The sequence below is a fragment of the Hippoglossus stenolepis genome, chromosome 22 (genome assembly GCF_022539355.2).
Source record: "Hippoglossus stenolepis isolate QCI-W04-F060 chromosome 22, HSTE1.2, whole genome shotgun sequence".
Classification (NCBI taxonomy): Eukaryota; Metazoa; Chordata; class Actinopteri; order Pleuronectiformes; family Pleuronectidae; genus Hippoglossus; species Hippoglossus stenolepis.
In genome coordinates, this window is record NC_061504.1 from 18,096,399 (window position 1) to 18,111,935 (window position 15,537).

The 15,537-nt window shown below is 44.5% G+C and overlaps 2 protein-coding genes across 7 annotated transcripts in view; one reads left to right on the forward strand and one right to left on the reverse strand.

Annotated features, from left to right (window-relative positions):
- The first annotated feature begins 218 nt into the window (after positions 1–218).
- Positions 219–7,287, forward strand: nup50 (nucleoporin 50). Of its 6 annotated transcripts, none has more exons than XM_035147641.2 (9): positions 219–438; positions 777–900; positions 2,052–2,163; positions 2,434–2,517; positions 2,650–2,851; positions 3,793–4,479; positions 5,132–5,216; positions 5,529–5,647; positions 6,386–7,287. In XM_035147641.2, the coding sequence occupies exons 3-9, from the start codon at positions 2,062–2,064 to the stop codon at positions 6,583–6,585; spliced, it is 1,479 nt and encodes a 492-aa protein (XP_035003532.1). In that variant the 5' UTR covers positions 219–438; positions 777–900; positions 2,052–2,061; the 3' UTR covers positions 6,586–7,287. The 6 variants fall into 6 exon arrangements, with proteins under 6 accessions (XP_035003532.1, XP_035003535.1, XP_035003530.1 ...); XM_035147644.2 differs by having other exon boundaries at positions 2,052–2,130; XM_035147639.2 differs by having other exon boundaries at positions 777–823.
- Positions 7,288–10,067: 2,780 nt separating this feature from the next.
- kiaa0930 (uncharacterized protein KIAA0930 homolog) overlaps positions 10,068–15,537 on the reverse strand; it is a 10,335-nt gene continuing 4,865 nt past the window's right edge. Inside the window, exons 2-10 of the mRNA XM_035147903.2 lie at positions 14,954–15,102; positions 13,918–14,022; positions 13,689–13,766; positions 13,508–13,609; positions 13,050–13,190; positions 12,103–12,288; positions 10,796–10,955; positions 10,553–10,708; positions 10,068–10,261 (exon numbers count right to left, since the gene is read on the reverse strand). Of these exons, the coding sequence (XP_035003794.1) occupies positions 10,221–10,261; positions 10,553–10,708; positions 10,796–10,955; positions 12,103–12,288; positions 13,050–13,190; positions 13,508–13,609; positions 13,689–13,766; positions 13,918–14,022; positions 14,954–15,102 (1,118 nt within the window). The 3' untranslated portion in view covers positions 10,068–10,220. The remainder of the gene's footprint in view (positions 10,262–10,552; positions 10,709–10,795; positions 10,956–12,102; positions 12,289–13,049; positions 13,191–13,507; positions 13,610–13,688; positions 13,767–13,917; positions 14,023–14,953; positions 15,103–15,537) is intronic.

The window sequence follows — 15,537 nt, forward strand, 5'->3', positions numbered from 1 at the left end:
TCTTTTTCATCAAAGGATTAAAGGATAAAAGGATAAAACATCCTAATTAAAATGTACTAAATATAAAGAATTCATCTTAAATCAAACATAATTGACGTCATGGTCAAAATGTACTTGATTTAAAAATAGATCAAATAAAATCAGAGCGATATGAACAACGTCTCCATTTTTAAATCTGTTATGGACTACATTTCCCATGATGCACCACCGCTCCCTCTGCTGCGCATGCGCAAAAGGGCGGGACGCGCGAACCCATGCGGATGTTCCGCTGCGTAAAATGGCGGCGTAAGCGAGACTCGATCCAAACTCTGAGCTTTATTCGGTTTATTCGGTTCATTTCTTTTCTTACCTGAGCTGTTACCGGAGCCGGTGAGCCGGAGCTTCTGCCCGGAGCAGGTTCGAGTCTCTGCGTCTCCAGGAAACTAAAGTCCGCTCCAGGTACGTGACCAGCCGGCTAACGGCGAGCTAGCGTTAGCATCCGGGCCCGGTTAGCATCGACACCCGCCGCTAGCTCAACGGCTAACGGCCACAACATGGAGGCTAAACAGCCGGTTAACTCGTTAACTGACGCTCTACCCCGGGTACAGACACATTTAACTGACCCAGTTAACCACTGACGAGCAGAACGTCAGTGGTTAACTCGCTAAAGACTGTTAGCATGAAGCTAACTGAAGATTCACACTAAAGAGAAACTTAAATCAGTTGTTTAACGGGCCGCGGAACGAGACGTTTAAAGAGCTGGAGGGTTTCTAAATGTTCTGGATGTTTCTACACAGATTCAGAAGAGTTTCAAGAAACTACGTGAAAGCTGCGTCTGGTTCTGGTGAGTCAGACAGGAAACTGTGTCAGGAGCCATTTATATAGATGAGGCCCGCACCTGCAGCCAGGTGACCTCATCAGGTGAGGAACATGAGGAACACAGAATAACATGAGAAGCACATGTGTCCTCATCAGGAGAGCAGCACATACAACATGAGGAACACAGAATAACATGTGTCCTCATCAGGAGAGCAGCACATACAACATGAGGATCCAGAAACACATGTGTCCTCCATCAGGAGAGCAGCACATACAACATGAGGAAGAGAGGAACACATGTGTCCTCATCAGGAGAGCAGCACATACAACATGAGGAACACAGAATAACATGTGTCCTCCATCAGGAGAGCAGCACATACAACATGAGGAAGATGAGAAACACAGACTAACATGTGTCCTCATCAGGAGAGCAGCACATACAACATGAGGAAGATGAGAAACACATGTGTCCATCAGGAGAGCAGCACATACAACATGAGGAACATGAGGAACACAGACTAACATGAGAAACACATGTGTCCATCAGGAGAGCAGCACATACAACATGAGGAACACGAGATAACATGTGTCCTCCATCAGGAGAGCACAACATAGAAGATGAGGAACACAGACTAACATGAACGTCCTCATCAGGAGCAGCACATACAACATGAGAAGATAAACAGACATGTGTCCTCATCAGGAGAGCAGCACATACAACATGAGGAAGATGAGGAACACAGACTAACATGAGGAACACATGTGTCCTCATCAGGAGAGCAGCATGAGGAACACAGACTCACATGTATGAACATATGACAAACACTCTGGTGTAGAACCAGGTAGAGGAAGCTGAGAGATGATCTACAGAAATACATTAAAAACGATTTGCACATTTTAGCCATAATATTTCCATAGGAATATTAATTAGTAGTTGAACTGAACAGTGTGTAACAGAAGTGATGTCATCAGGCCTCTGGTTTTATTTGACCCTACATGAACTGACGTGAAGAAGAAAACATAATGTAAGAGGGTAAAATACAATAAGTTGAAATCAGATAGAAATGCACTGTGACGTGTGCACGTTGGTAATTATTTGTGAATTGGCTCAATAAGCTTGACCCACCTCCAGGGACGGGGGGGGTCAGGGAACCTGTCCTTCACATCACTACCTGTCATGGTTCCTTCTATCTGACACATTTCTACATGGAAGTTCTGAACTGTGACGTGACGCTTGTTCTTCTGTGTTATAGAGCAGGTGGGATGGCGAAGAGGATCGCTGACAAGGAGTTAACGGACAGGAACTGGGATCAGGAGGAGGAGGGAGAGGAGGTGAGTCTCACACCAACACAGGAACTGAACAAGGTGTGTGTGACTGTGTGTGTGTGTGTGTGTGGTTTTCTTTGGATGTTTCTATCTTTTTTATTCATATTTTTATTTTAATAACTGACGGCACCAGGCAGAGACAAGAGAACTCAGAACTTCATTGCATTGATAACTTGTTAATTTCTGCATATGACAATAAAACCTTTGAACCTTTTATAATGTCGTCCTTCTGCCAATGTAGTTCAGATCTGTGATTTATCTCCGTTTGGATTGTGATGTATTAACCTGTAGGTCTAATCTTGATTATAGGCCGGGCAGTTTTCAATTGCAAGTGAAGATGTGTTGAAGAGCCGAGTGGTTAAAAGGGCCAAGCGCCGCAACGTTGGAGCGGAGGTAAACATCAACTTATACTTAATACAACTTGTGAATGAAAAACATACTAAATACACCAGGGTCCAACTGTGATTTCATTTAAAAATGTGTTTGTGGTAAAAGTGATGTTCAGCCTGTTTTCCTCTGTTTCAGGGCGAGAACAGCGGAGCTTTCAAAGGGTTTAAAGGTTTTTCTTTGACCAAGCCGGCGGCGAGCACAGCCTCGCCTTCCACGATGTTTTCTGGGTTTGGTAACGGAGGAGGATTTCAAGGCCTCGGCGGTCTGACCAACGGAAACAGCATCGGTCCGTCGTTCGGAGGCTTCTCGTCTCCGGCTGCATCCACTGTGACGCCAGGTGAGAAGAAACACAGTTTGTTCAGGACACGCTGAGCTTTGTGTTGATGTTCTGTGTTGTTACAAACACATTCTTTGTGAAGCAGTTTGTATTCACAAAAGAAACCAGATGGAAACACCGATGGGAGCTGTCATGTTTTGTCTTCGTTTGTTACGACGACTTCAGGTTCTCATCGTAATGGTGGATTTTCCTTTACGTGATAATTAATGAAGATGGTTTTATTTCAGGTCGTAGATGCGTAGCAGTAAAACACTTGTTGTCATGAATAGACACGGACGGTTTAGAGGTTTTCTGGTGAAGCTGCGGTGACGGATTTAAAACTATTTTAAATAATGAAAACAGCAGTTTGGTCTTTTATGGTCAGACTGATCAGCTGAGCGACGTCACGTTTTCATGTTCAGTTTGAACCTGAGATGTTCAAGTTACAGTTTGATTCATTGATTAAATGTCTCAGATCTTTGATGTTGATCAGACATAATGAGCATAATGAAGATTTAGTTATATTTGTCTTAGTGATATTTAAAGAAAATCAGTGAGATTTAAAAACAGATTTGTTGGTTTCAGTTGATGAAACTTTTCCCGTCATCCTTTGTTCTTCAGTCTTTTGTATTAAGGGACAAATCCGATCCTTTGTGTTGCTGTAGTTTTGAGTTTGAACAGATTCAGGTGGTTTCTCTGCCTCGTGTCGAGTCAGCGTTGCTCCGTGGACGTCGTTCAGTCGACGTGTAATGAAGTGAAACTGCTTCATTGTGGAGGGTCTTGTTTTGGCGTTGGTGTGTAATGGAGCTGAATCAGCGTCGCTCTGTGTGTTCGCTCGTTCGTGTCGTGGTGTAGCTGCAGGGCAGGAGGGGGGGAGGGGGTGCTGCTGCATTACAGGGGGGAGGGGTCTCTCTTCCTCTCTGCTTCATCCATGTGTAACGTTTCTCCCTCCATCATCTCAGGTCTGACGTTCAACAGCCCCTCCTCCGCAAAACCCTTTGCTGAAATCACCGCCAAGCAGACCAATGGCTCCTCCCCAAGTCCGGCTCCAAGCTTCGGCAGCATCAGCGGCATCAGCAGCGGCAGCGGTGTCGGCAACAAGGAGTACAGCCGGCAGCTCACGGCGCTCAACTGCTCTGTGCGCGACTGGATCACCAAACACGTGAACGACAACCCTCTGTGCGACCTCAACCCCATCTTCAGGGATTATGAGCGACACCTGGCCAGCATCGAGCGGCAGTACGGCGCCGGATCAGCTGCTGCGGCTGACGGAGGCTCGGAGGAGAAGAAGCAGGCAGGGACCACCTCATCCACCCCTCCTCCTCCCTCCTCTTCCTCCTCCAGCAGCCCGGCGGCTCCGGCTCCAGCCGCCGCCACTTTGTTCTCCTTTGCCAAAAAACCCACAGATGACTCGACCCAAGACAAAAGCTCCACCACCGCTCCGATCCCCGCCGGCATCACGTTTAACTTCGGTAAGAAGGTGGACAGCTCCGTCCTCGGATCCTTAGGGTCCAAATCCATGTCCCCCAGCTTCTCCTTCTCCTCGTCCTCCAGCGCCTCCTCCAGTCAGACCTCCATGTTCGGAGCTCCAGGATCTGCTGCTCCTCTGTCCTTCAGCGGGACGAAGGCTGAGGACGCTCCGCCTGCAGGTACGACACCACATTTATATTTGTCCCTGAATGTCTGGAGGAGACTTTATGGATTTACTCTTCAGAAAAACGTCTCTGATCAGAGCATTTGTTCTTTTCCATTTAAAATTTAGAGATTAAACATTTAGCTGATTGAAAAAAATGATTTCTGACCGAATTTAATAAAATGTTGAATATTTGGTGTCAGATTTCATTTGTCTGGTATTAGACACTAAACTAAATACATTTTTAACAGTTGGTCACAAGCTTCTGCATAACCTCAGTTTGTGATACAGGAAATTGTGATGAGCACTTTATTAATGATTCAATAAGAAAATCACATGATACAAACAGAATCTCTGAATTGATTTGTTCTGAGACAAAGTCCGAATGACGGACGGAAGCTGAAGATGTTTAGTTCACGTCCGAGATAAAATGCTTACATTTATTATTTTGACTAAATACATTGACTTTATTTCAGCTCTGAGGACATTTTAAAGCCACAGTTTTTTTTATTAAATATGAGAAATTAACAGATTTTAATTCAGTTAACTGTCGCATTACGGAAAAGGATAAGAATAAAGATCTCTGTTGTCAGAACGTCGACACACGGTGACTCTTAGTTTCGATGTGAAACTGAAGCTTGATGAAATGTTTTGGTTTGAACTTTCAGTGGAGAACGGAGAGGAGGAGTCGGAGGAGCCACCGAAACCCGACATCAAAGAGGTGAAAGAGGAAGATGCTTTCTTCTCCAAGAAGTACGTACCACTTATTATTAACGTCTTCTTCATGTCTATTAAGTGTCTATTAAAAGGATAATAAAACATTTTGACAGGAGAATCTAACATCTGGATAAATGTGGTCAGTAACAGTAGCTTCAGAGTTTAATTTGCTGTTATTACTGCAGACAAACTGTCGTGTGAATATCTTTAAAGATGTTTGGTCTATTTTCTCTGCATCAGGACGATTGTTAAACCAAACTTCAGTAAATATAGATTTTAACCATCCGACTGATTTTAATCCAAACGTCCGCTACACAGACGCTTTAATCAACTTGTTTCTGTCCTCAGGTGTAAAATGTTCTACAAGAAGGACTCAGAGTTTAAAGAGAAGGGAGTCGGAACTCTGCACCTCAAACAGGTCGAGGACGGGAAAACTCAGATGGTCATTCGGGCCGACACCAACCTGGGTGAGAAGATTAATCTGTTCTTGGTTTGATGATTGAAGAAAATCAGTTTAGTGGACGAAGCTCGATTCCGACGGGTTCACGTCTGTTCACGTCTGTTTCTCACAAACTACAGGATCAGTGAAGTCTGACAATACAAAGTCAAACAAGTCCAGTTTATCAGAATTACGCTGAACGACTGTAATGATGATTCCAGTATTTGAGGGAAAGTGAAACTCGGGATAAAAGTAAAGTTGTTAATTCAGCTAAAACCAGACAAATAAACTAAAAATAAGAAAAACAAATATCTCTCTACATCGACTTTGTTCTGTGGAAGATTTCATTTAATAGTAAATTATTTAAATTTTAAACATGAAGGGGTTTAGTAATTCAATTTGAAATTGAATATGAACAAACAGCTCCACCTGCTGGTGAATCCGAGGAACTGCTGCCTCCTGATTCTGTAGCAACATGAGCCAGTGCAGTAAAACACATGAACCAATGTTTAACAGCTGATCTCCACACGATTAACAAACTAAACACTTTCTACTGATTGACCAGATCCCGTTTTTCTTTGTCACAGAATCTGATTCATGTGCAAATGTTTAAAAAAAGATTTAAACGAGACACAAAGTGATTTTTATTTCATTTAGATTTTAGTTTTCCTGACACATGAACAGCTGGGAAGTTGAAAATCAGAGTTTTCTTTGTTTGTAAAGTTTCTGACTCTTTTCTTCTTCTCTCTTTTTCTCTCCTCATCAGGAAACATCCTGCTCAACATCATGGTGTCGGCGTCCATGCCGTGCTCTCGAGTCGGTAAGAACAACGTGATGGTGGTGTGCGTCCCGAACCCGATCATCGACGACAAGAACCCCACCTGCCCCATCCCGCTCCTCATCCGGGTGAAAACCGCCGAGGAAGCCGACGAGCTCCACAAGACGCTGGAGGAGAAGAAGGGCTGAACCCCCCGAGCTTTTAGCAGATTCCCTTGGTCGTCCTCAGATTTCCTCATCACGCCGGTTTTCCCCCACACACACACACACACCGAACACACGCATGTCAGTGTAAATAACTCATCCTGGTAAATCCGCTGTTTCACCACAATGAATTGGTCGTCATACTGTGAACTATTTCTGTTTTGAAACGTCAGAGCAGGTCGTTGCTCCTCGAATCCGCCACATTCCTCCGCTCGGACGCTGCTGCTGTTAAAGAAACAGGACGATGAATCTGATCAGCTTCACTTTTACTGTTTTAATTGGGTCCCGAGCGACTGAACGTGTGAATCAAGGAGAATCATCATAATTATAGTTATAGGATCGTGCAACACCTTCCATCGTCACCACCGAGGGTTTGGGGGGGGACTCCAAACGAAGTCCAGTCGATTTGGTTTTACAAATTAAACACTCGCAGTAACAGTTAATTTTTATTTTTTTGCTCTGGAAACTATTTATTGCGTCGGCGGCTTCTTAAAGTCGCCGAGTGGATCTGGTGTGAATGTTTCCTCTGATGAGCGTCTGCAGAGAAGACCTGTAACTTCTCTGTTTTTCTGTGAACACGGACTCTGTTGTTTTCTAAGTGTCCTTCGTGTGGCCTTTGGTTTCGGCCTTGATGAGTCATGCTGTCATCGAACATTTGTAAAGAGGAATAAAAGGAAACAAACTCTCGCTGCGTCGTCCTTCTTCAACTTCGTGTGGGATCAAAGTTTCAAACAAAGAGTTGTTAGTTTCTTTAACATCATGTTTACTACGAACAGAAAAATGTGTCACGTGTCTGATTCCTTCTGTTTATCAGGCAAAAAAAGACCAACACGCGCGTTCACCGGGGACGATACGTGTTCAACACGTGGGGACGATGCGTGTTCAACACGTGGGGCGATGCGTGTTCAACACGTGGGCGATGCGTTAGCACGGGGCGTCGTGTTCAACACGTGGGGCGATGCGTGTTCAACGCGTGGGGCGATCGTGTTCAACACGGGGCGTCCAACAGCGCGTACGGGCGTCGGTTCAACGCGTGGGGCGGTGCGTGTTCAACACGTGGGGCCATGCGTGTTCAACACGTGGGGCGGTGCGTGTTCAACACGTGGGGACGATGCGTGTTCAACACGTGGGGACGATGCGTGTTCAACACGTGGGGACGATGCGTGTTCAACACGTGGGGACGATGCGGTTCGTTCAACGGGCGATCGTGTTCAACACGTGAGACGTGGTGTTCAACACGTGGGGACGATGCGTGTTCAACACGTGACGATATGTGTTCAACACGTGGGGACGCGTGTTCAACACGTGGGGCGGCGTGCGTGTTCAACACGTGGGGCGATCGTGTTCAACACGTGCGATATGTGTTCAACACGTGGGGACGGTGCGTGTTCAACACGTGGGACGATGCGTGTTCAACACGTGGGGACGATGCGTGTTCAACACGTGACGATATGTGTTCAACACGTGGGGACGATGCGTGTTCAACACGTGGGGACGGTGCGTGTTCAACACGTGGGGACGATACGTGTTCAACACGTGGGGACGATACGTGTTCAACACGTGGGCGTCGTGTTCAGCACGTGCGTCGTGTTCAACACGTGGGGCGATGCGTGTTCAACACGTGGGGACGATGCGTGTTCAACACGTGGCGATCGTGTTCACACGGGGGCGGTGCGTGTTCAGCGTGGGGACGACGTGCCGTGGTGTGTTGAACACGTGGGGCGATGCGTGTTCAACACGTGGATAGGTTCCGGCGTGCGGTTCAACACGTGGGGACGATACGTGTGTTTACCAGTTTTGAGACGCGCTGCACCAGCATCCTACTGGTGTTTAAGGGGTGTGACCAAACCATGTAACCACACCCACACATGTACGACTCATTTCAGATGTAAAGTTTAAGTTGAGTTTGTTAATTATAATAACTTACAGCAGAGTCATAAAATTGAAATATCAGGATTTGAAACTGACAATTTCTCGTCTGAGAACTGAAAAAGTTAAGTTTGTCCTGAAGGTGGCGCCACACCAAAGTTAACGACCACGAGCAAACGGAACATTTAATGTAAATTAACCTTTTAAGTGTCGTCATAGAAACCAGTGACAGGTTTTTCTGATAATATGTATTTTAATAAATAAACAGGAAAGTACAGAGTTTGTAAAAGAAGAGAATCTGAGAACGTGCACAACGACTGTGTCTGTGTACAAAAGCCATGACGATGCGTTCAAGTGACGCAGGAACAAAGGGTTTTAACAAACAGCTTGAAAAAGGTTCTAAAAGCGTTTTACAGTGCAAACTGTCGTCGGTGGACGTCTTTGAATCGATCAGCGTGGATACATTCAGCTGGAGAAACCATGAGTACAAGAAGAAATCAATACTTCACGTTCAATACGACACGAAGAAAAACACTTTGATCGACGACGGCTTCGTCTCCGAGTGCAAATCTGAGCTGAACCGATGAAACCAGTTCAGTGACGCGTTTCTAAAGTTTGAAACTGGTTTAAAGTTCATCACAACTTTCAGTCCAACGATTCAATACAAGCAACGTTAGAGGTTTCTGTCAAACGTCGTCTGAGTCATGTTCCTGTTTTTTATTTACTGACAACAACCTGGTTTCAATTCATCACTTTTTATAACTTTAGGATTTTTCTTTTAGAAATATGAATTTCAGTTTTCTTCAAACTTGTTAAAAGTCGAAGATGTTGAGTCTGAAGTGAATTTCTACTCAGCGATGATACAAATGAATGTTAGTAATACATTTGTAAGTAAATATTTTTACTGTGAATAAGTCAGTTAATTATTAGTTTAATTAATAATTGGAAAAGTAAAATGATCAAATTTTTATATTTATTTGTTTAATAAATTCAGGTTAAATCGAGTTAAACATCAAACAGTTTGAGGGACAAAGTTTAAAAACATGAAAGTTGAATTAATATTTAATTAGTTTGAACAAAAGAATCAACATGAATTAAAGTTGTGATGAACATGTAACAAAGTGACTGGAACTGAGCTGTGATTGGTTCCTTAGTGAAGTGACCTCATCAAACGTCTCGTCGCCTCGGTGACCATGAAAGGAGTGTGTGTGTAACGTGTGTGTGTGTGTGTGTAACGTGTGAGTGTGTAACGTGTGTGTGTGTTGTGTGTGTGTGTGTGTGTAACGTGTGTGTGGCGTGTGAGTGTGTAACGTGTGTGAGTGTGTGTGTAACGTGTGTGTGTGTAACGTGTGTGTGTGTGTAACGTGTGAGTGTGTAACGTGTGTGTGTGTGTGTGTGTCGAGGCGTCTCAGTGACAAAAGCAGCAGAATATTTACACAAGAAACAAACGTTGTTCCTGATCAGAGTTCAGCCAATGCCTGCTCACGCTGAGGTCATGTGATCCTGTCGCTGGGCCTGTTTCCATGGAGATGACCGATCCACACAGCAGGAACTGAGAAGAAGAAGAGGAGGAGGAGGAGGCACTTCCTGAATGGCTGGTTTGTTTGTTTGTTTGTTTATTTGTTTGTTTGTTGTCGTCCCTCCGGCTGAAGCAGGTGTGTGTGGCGTCTCCCTCTGGCCACCGGAGGGCGCTGCTGTGTCTCTGGAGCCTGATGCAGGAGGCACTTTAGAGTCTCGACCGGCCGCCGCCGCTACGTCATCAGGATCGGCTTCTGCCGCACCTCCAGGATGTCTGACACACACAGACACACACACACACACACAGAATATGTTTATTTTAACAAACTGCATTTCCCATCAGCCCCGAAGGTTCAGACTAAATGTCACTAAATTTAAATATTAAATAAACTATTTTTCTCAGTGTCTGTTTATTTATACATTTATATAAAATATATGTTTTAAAGTTGCATTAGAAACTAATTAAAAACGTTAAAACTGACCGTTGAATCTGATGTTTAAAAACAGATGTTTTACAGATGATTTAATTTGATTGTAATTCATGTAGAATAAGGTTTGCCCTCACCTGTGGTGATGCGGTGCAGCGGCAGCGTGACGTACGTCAGGTGCGAGTACAACAGGAAGTAGTCCTCGCTCCGGTTCAGTTTGAGCCACGAGCCGACGAGCGAGCGGCCGGTGCCCGAGAGCGAGCGCGAGCGAAGGTTCGAGGTCGTGTGAAGATCTGAGGAAACATGTTTATTAGATGTTTTGATTTTAAACTCGTGTGATTAATCAAATAAATGGTGATGAAGATGATTTCTTGTTTTACCTTCGTCTTCCTCCTCCCTGAAGAATTCCTCGCTGTCATTGGCCGAGTGAGATTTCTTCATCTCAGCGATTCGGTTTCTCGGAACCTTTCGTCTCAGAGACGGCGAGAAGAAGGAGGGGCGGTTCCTCTCCGGGGTGGGGGGGGTGCTGAAGGACGTCACCTGGTGGACAAACACAGAAACACGGAGATCAGGTTCATGGTGAAGTGATGAAGTGCTTCTTCAGTAACTACACAGGTGTAGAGGTACTTTTACTTTAGTACTTTTACTTTAGTACTTCTACTTCAGTCTGAGAACTCGAGCTGTGACATGTGACGCTTGTCTCTCGTTCTGGATCCTGATTGGCTCTAAAGTCCTGATGAATCTTTCAGGTCCAGCTGACGTGTTCGTCTCATTATTGATCAAGTTGGTTTATTAAGTATGAAGTGTGAACAGAAACTTGTTTTATTTTGTTTTAATTATTGATGAACTTCTCACAATAAAAACAAAACAAATCCTTTCTACCTGAGAAGTTGTCAGTGACCAGCTGACTTGGTAACCTTGGTAACAAGGAGTCTGACTCACATCTGGAGGACGAACTGTGAAACGATGAATAATCCAGCGCAGCTTCATTTATTATTGATCGTGACCTGATTTCATCTCGTGAGTCGTGTTCGAGTCTCTGAGCCGCCGACGTTTCTCTTCTGCTTCAGCGAATCAGACGAGAGGAAGTGAAACTAAACTCGTTGCCACTTCTCCACGTACAAACATTGTTATATTTGGACTTCCTGTTTTCAGAGGATTAAGATACTTTTTAGTAAAACTCTGCCTCAAAATCGAGTTTAAACCAATTAAATTAATACAAATATAGCCTTTTCTTACATAATTTAATTCTACAAACAGTGAGACAGAAAAAAATATATAAAATAATTATATAATAAGATTCCATTGTTTTATGTCACAAAATAAAATAAAAATCTCAGCTTCAGTTTTTTCCAGGCAAATAAATTACATTAAAATTAAATTCGAACATAAAAGAAGGAGAAATGTCCCGAAGGTAAATGAGCAGAGGCTCCAGAACGAGCCCTGAGGAACGCCCACACCAGAACTGCTTCGCTGAACGTATGATGAATGAAACCTTAGAATTAAATGTATTAAATATTTGTTGCTCAACTGGCGATCGACCGAAAGCAACAACTTCCTGCAGCTTTATCGTGAACTGTGATAAAATCCACTTTAACGTTAACAATCCAGTCTCTAGTGTTTACAACGGATTTATTAGGTTATATTTTTATGTGTGAACCCAGATTGTGATGTTTTTCGTCCTCACCCTCTCGTGCATGGGCGACACCTCCTCCTCCGTGCCACAGGGGGAGGTGTCGCCCGTCGGGACTCTGCTGACGGCCATCTCTGCGTGACCTTTGCCCTGCGGACCCTTCATCCTCACGAACTCCATGTTGTTGTACTTGTAGAAGCCGAAGGACATCCGCTGGGCCATCTTAGCAGCGACGCTCACCTGCAGGGACGCGTACGAAGAAATGAAAATGAAACGTACGAAGAAATGTTTTAAGTTTCTTCTGACGACATGTCGGGTTCAGCTGGAAACTGGAGTCCAGTGTTTAAATGTCACAATGTTGGTTGAGAACAAACGAGTTCAGTCGATTTAGCTTCGTAATCATTAAATTTAATCGTTTCTTTGGTTTTTATTCGTAAACACGAAGTCGGACATGTTGAAGCTTTCAGCAGAATCACATGGATGTTGATTCAAGCTCAGCTGTTTGTGATGCTAGCATTAAAGCTAACAATAATAATAATAAATGATTAAGATCGACTTATTAGCTTCTATAAAAAAGCGTCTTCGGGCTTTTGACCACAGCTCATGGTCTTCTTCTTCTTCATGATCTTCTTCTTCTTCTTCATGATCTTCTTCTTCTTCTTCATGGTCTTCTTCTTCATGGTCTTCTTCTTCTTCATGGTCTTCTTCTTCATGGTCTTCTTCTTCATGGTCTTCTTCTTCTTCTTCATGGTCTTCTTCTTCATGGTCTTCTTCTTCATGGTCTTCCTCTTCTTCTTCATGATCTTCTTCAGCAGAGCTCAGGTCAAAACTTTATTTTCTTTTGGATTCATTTGTGACACAAAATCGATCAAATTTAAACGAGCCTCCGTCTCATTCACGAACATCTTAGCACTGTTGGTTCTTTGCGTTAACGAGCTAAAATGCTAACGTGGTTCAGTTTAAGGTGGAGCCCCAGATTCAGACGAGCAGAACTTCCTCACCCGGTTGTCGTAGACCTTCTTCAGCGCCTCGTAGCGGATCGAGCCCTGGAAGATGACGCCCTGGAACGTGTTGCTCTTGTCACTCGCCACCAGCTCCACACAAACCATCTCGCCCTCGCCAACCGTCATGTCGCTGAACACCTGCATCAGAGAAGAAGACCTTCACTGCCACATTTCCCCACATGACTCTCTCAGCTTCTGGTGTTTGTGGCGACACGAGTGAACGAACAGCAGCTGGAAGCCGCTGGTTTAGCATTTAATCCTTTTTTAATCCCGTTATTTCACGTCATATTTTCATTTTCAGGACAAAAACACGCGTCACACAGAACAAACATCGCAGGTAACACAGAGTTAATAAAGATGGACGACATGACAGCTCCTTAAAGTGAAGCAAAATCCTCTCAGTCGCCCCCTGGTGGCTGGCTGCAGTACAATGTCACAAAATAAAAAGTTGTTACCTCATCAAAGTTGTCGATCATGAAGAAGATGTTCGGGTAGCTCATCTTTGACTCCTCCCCTTTACTGTCCATAGCGTGTTTGCTGGGGGAGGCAAACACTTCCTGTGGGAGGAGGAAGTTAGAGAATAAAGATGGATGCCGCTGTGAGACATGATGAGTTTCAGCCGTGGTCGTGTCTCACCTGACATTTCTTCTTGTGGATGTGGATATCTCCTGCGTCTGAGCGCGTGCAGACGGCGCAGGTCACCACGTAGTCCAGCTGCAAGAAAGAGATCAGACACGTCAGCCAGATGTTCAGGGAACGTCTGGAAGGTGCAGCGGCTACATGTGATGCGTTCAGGGACCATCTGTATATTTCATATCCAGACAGTCTGTAAGCAGCGAGGTGGTTGATGTTTCACCATCGTCACCTTCTGCAGGATGAGGTTCAGGTAGACGCTCTCCTCCCAGTCGATGTCGGGGTCACCGAGGCCGGGCAGCTTCTTGGAGTCCCTCCTGTAGACCTCCACCTCCACCTGGAGACAAGAGGACAACATGACGCTCCTGACCTACATCACGTGATCGGCTGCAGGCGCCTGGTGAGCGAGCAGCTGAGGATGGAAGCTGACGGGTCGGAGAGAAAGGCGGTGAACAGGAAGCAGGACTGTGGAGGTCACCTGTCAGTTCAGGTGAACGTCAGGAACATGGAGGAGGCAGCCGGTCAGACCGGTCAGACTGTGTTTGTGTGTGTGTGTGTGTGTGTGTGTGTGTGTGTGTGTGTGTGTGTGTGTGTGTGTGTGTGTGTGTGGCGCCGTCGTCAGTCGGAGACTAAAATCTAGAGATATTAAATCCGTTGTGTCTTTTTCTCCGCCGCCTCCTCGACTGTTCAGAGGTTAAACGTCTGCGAGGAGAAGACGTGAAGTCGCCACATGTCGAGATTCATATCACTCACAAGCGGTGTAAGAGCACAGGGCTGGTTGCCATGGCAACACTGTTAAAATATGAATGTGCACGATGGGAAATATCCGTCCTTCATCTGATCTGTATCTGAACAATAAGAGATGAAGATGATGATGATGAGGGGGGATGTTTAACCAACCTGGACACAGAACAATAATGTGTAACCATGGTGACCAGGGACAGATGTAGGACAAAAGGCAGACGAGAGCTGTTCAGAGGATGTGATTAGAAAGAGGAAGAGGAAGAGGAAGAGGGATGAAGCCACAAAAACTCTGGGGACACGTGACGTCCTCGGTTACGTCTTCCACAATCTTTATTTTTGAAATTTATATTCTGACTCTTTAAATCTGTCTAATTATTTTACTAATAACATGATTTTAATCCTATTAATAATGATATTTGATACTTTTTCAGTTTAACTCTGACCCCATGAATCTGTTTCTTCTGTTTGTCAGAATCGATTTATATTAAATTTGTCTGTATTTTAAACACAAGTCGTCTCGTCACCTTTTTGCCGTCGGCGGTGTCGGTGCTGACGTAGGCGAGTTTCCTGCGGACGTAGAACAACATGTCGTCCTGACGAGGAGCCAGCTTCTCCATGAAGTAGGTGGAGAACATCCAGGTCCAGAACACGATGCGGTCGTCCTTAAAACAGCCTGAAGACGACAAATAAAACTGATCACTTACTTCATTCAACACAAACAAACTTAAACTATTTGATGCACTTGTTAATGTGCAAAGAAAAAAGTTTAAAACAACAATTAATATATTTCCACTGGTGCTTCACCAGTAACATAATAAACATTAGAGTTTGTATTTTTCATATCTTTGATATTAAGTTGATATTTTATTTTTCATAATAGGTTCATATCTTTTAAATGTCAAACAAACATCACACTTCTGAGGAGGAAGCTGCTCCAACAGGAAGTGAAACCTTAACGCCGTGTCATCCTCTGCCTGGTTGCCTGGCGACAGTTGCCAGGCAGCAGAGCACCCTGAGGTGACGAGGGCAGGTGGTCGCCCCCCCGACACTCCGTCCGTCCATCACTCCACTGATCGGCAGCAGCTTTTTATTATCTGATCTTTTTCAG

What these genes read in the sequence shown, in the direction of transcription:
- nup50 (XM_035147641.2), top strand. Translation starts at nt 2,062, where the DNA reads ATGGCGAAGAGGATCGCTGACAAGGAGTTAACGGACAGGAACTGGGAT. An exon ending in TGAGGACGCTCCGCCTGCAG is followed by an intron (nt 4,480 to 5,131) that starts GTACGACACCAC and finishes TTGAACTTTCAG; the next exon opens with TGGAGAACGGAGAGGAGGAG. An exon ending in GATGCTTTCTTCTCCAAGAA is followed by an intron (nt 5,217 to 5,528) that starts GTACGTACCACT and finishes TTCTGTCCTCAG; the next exon opens with GTGTAAAATGTTCTACAAGA.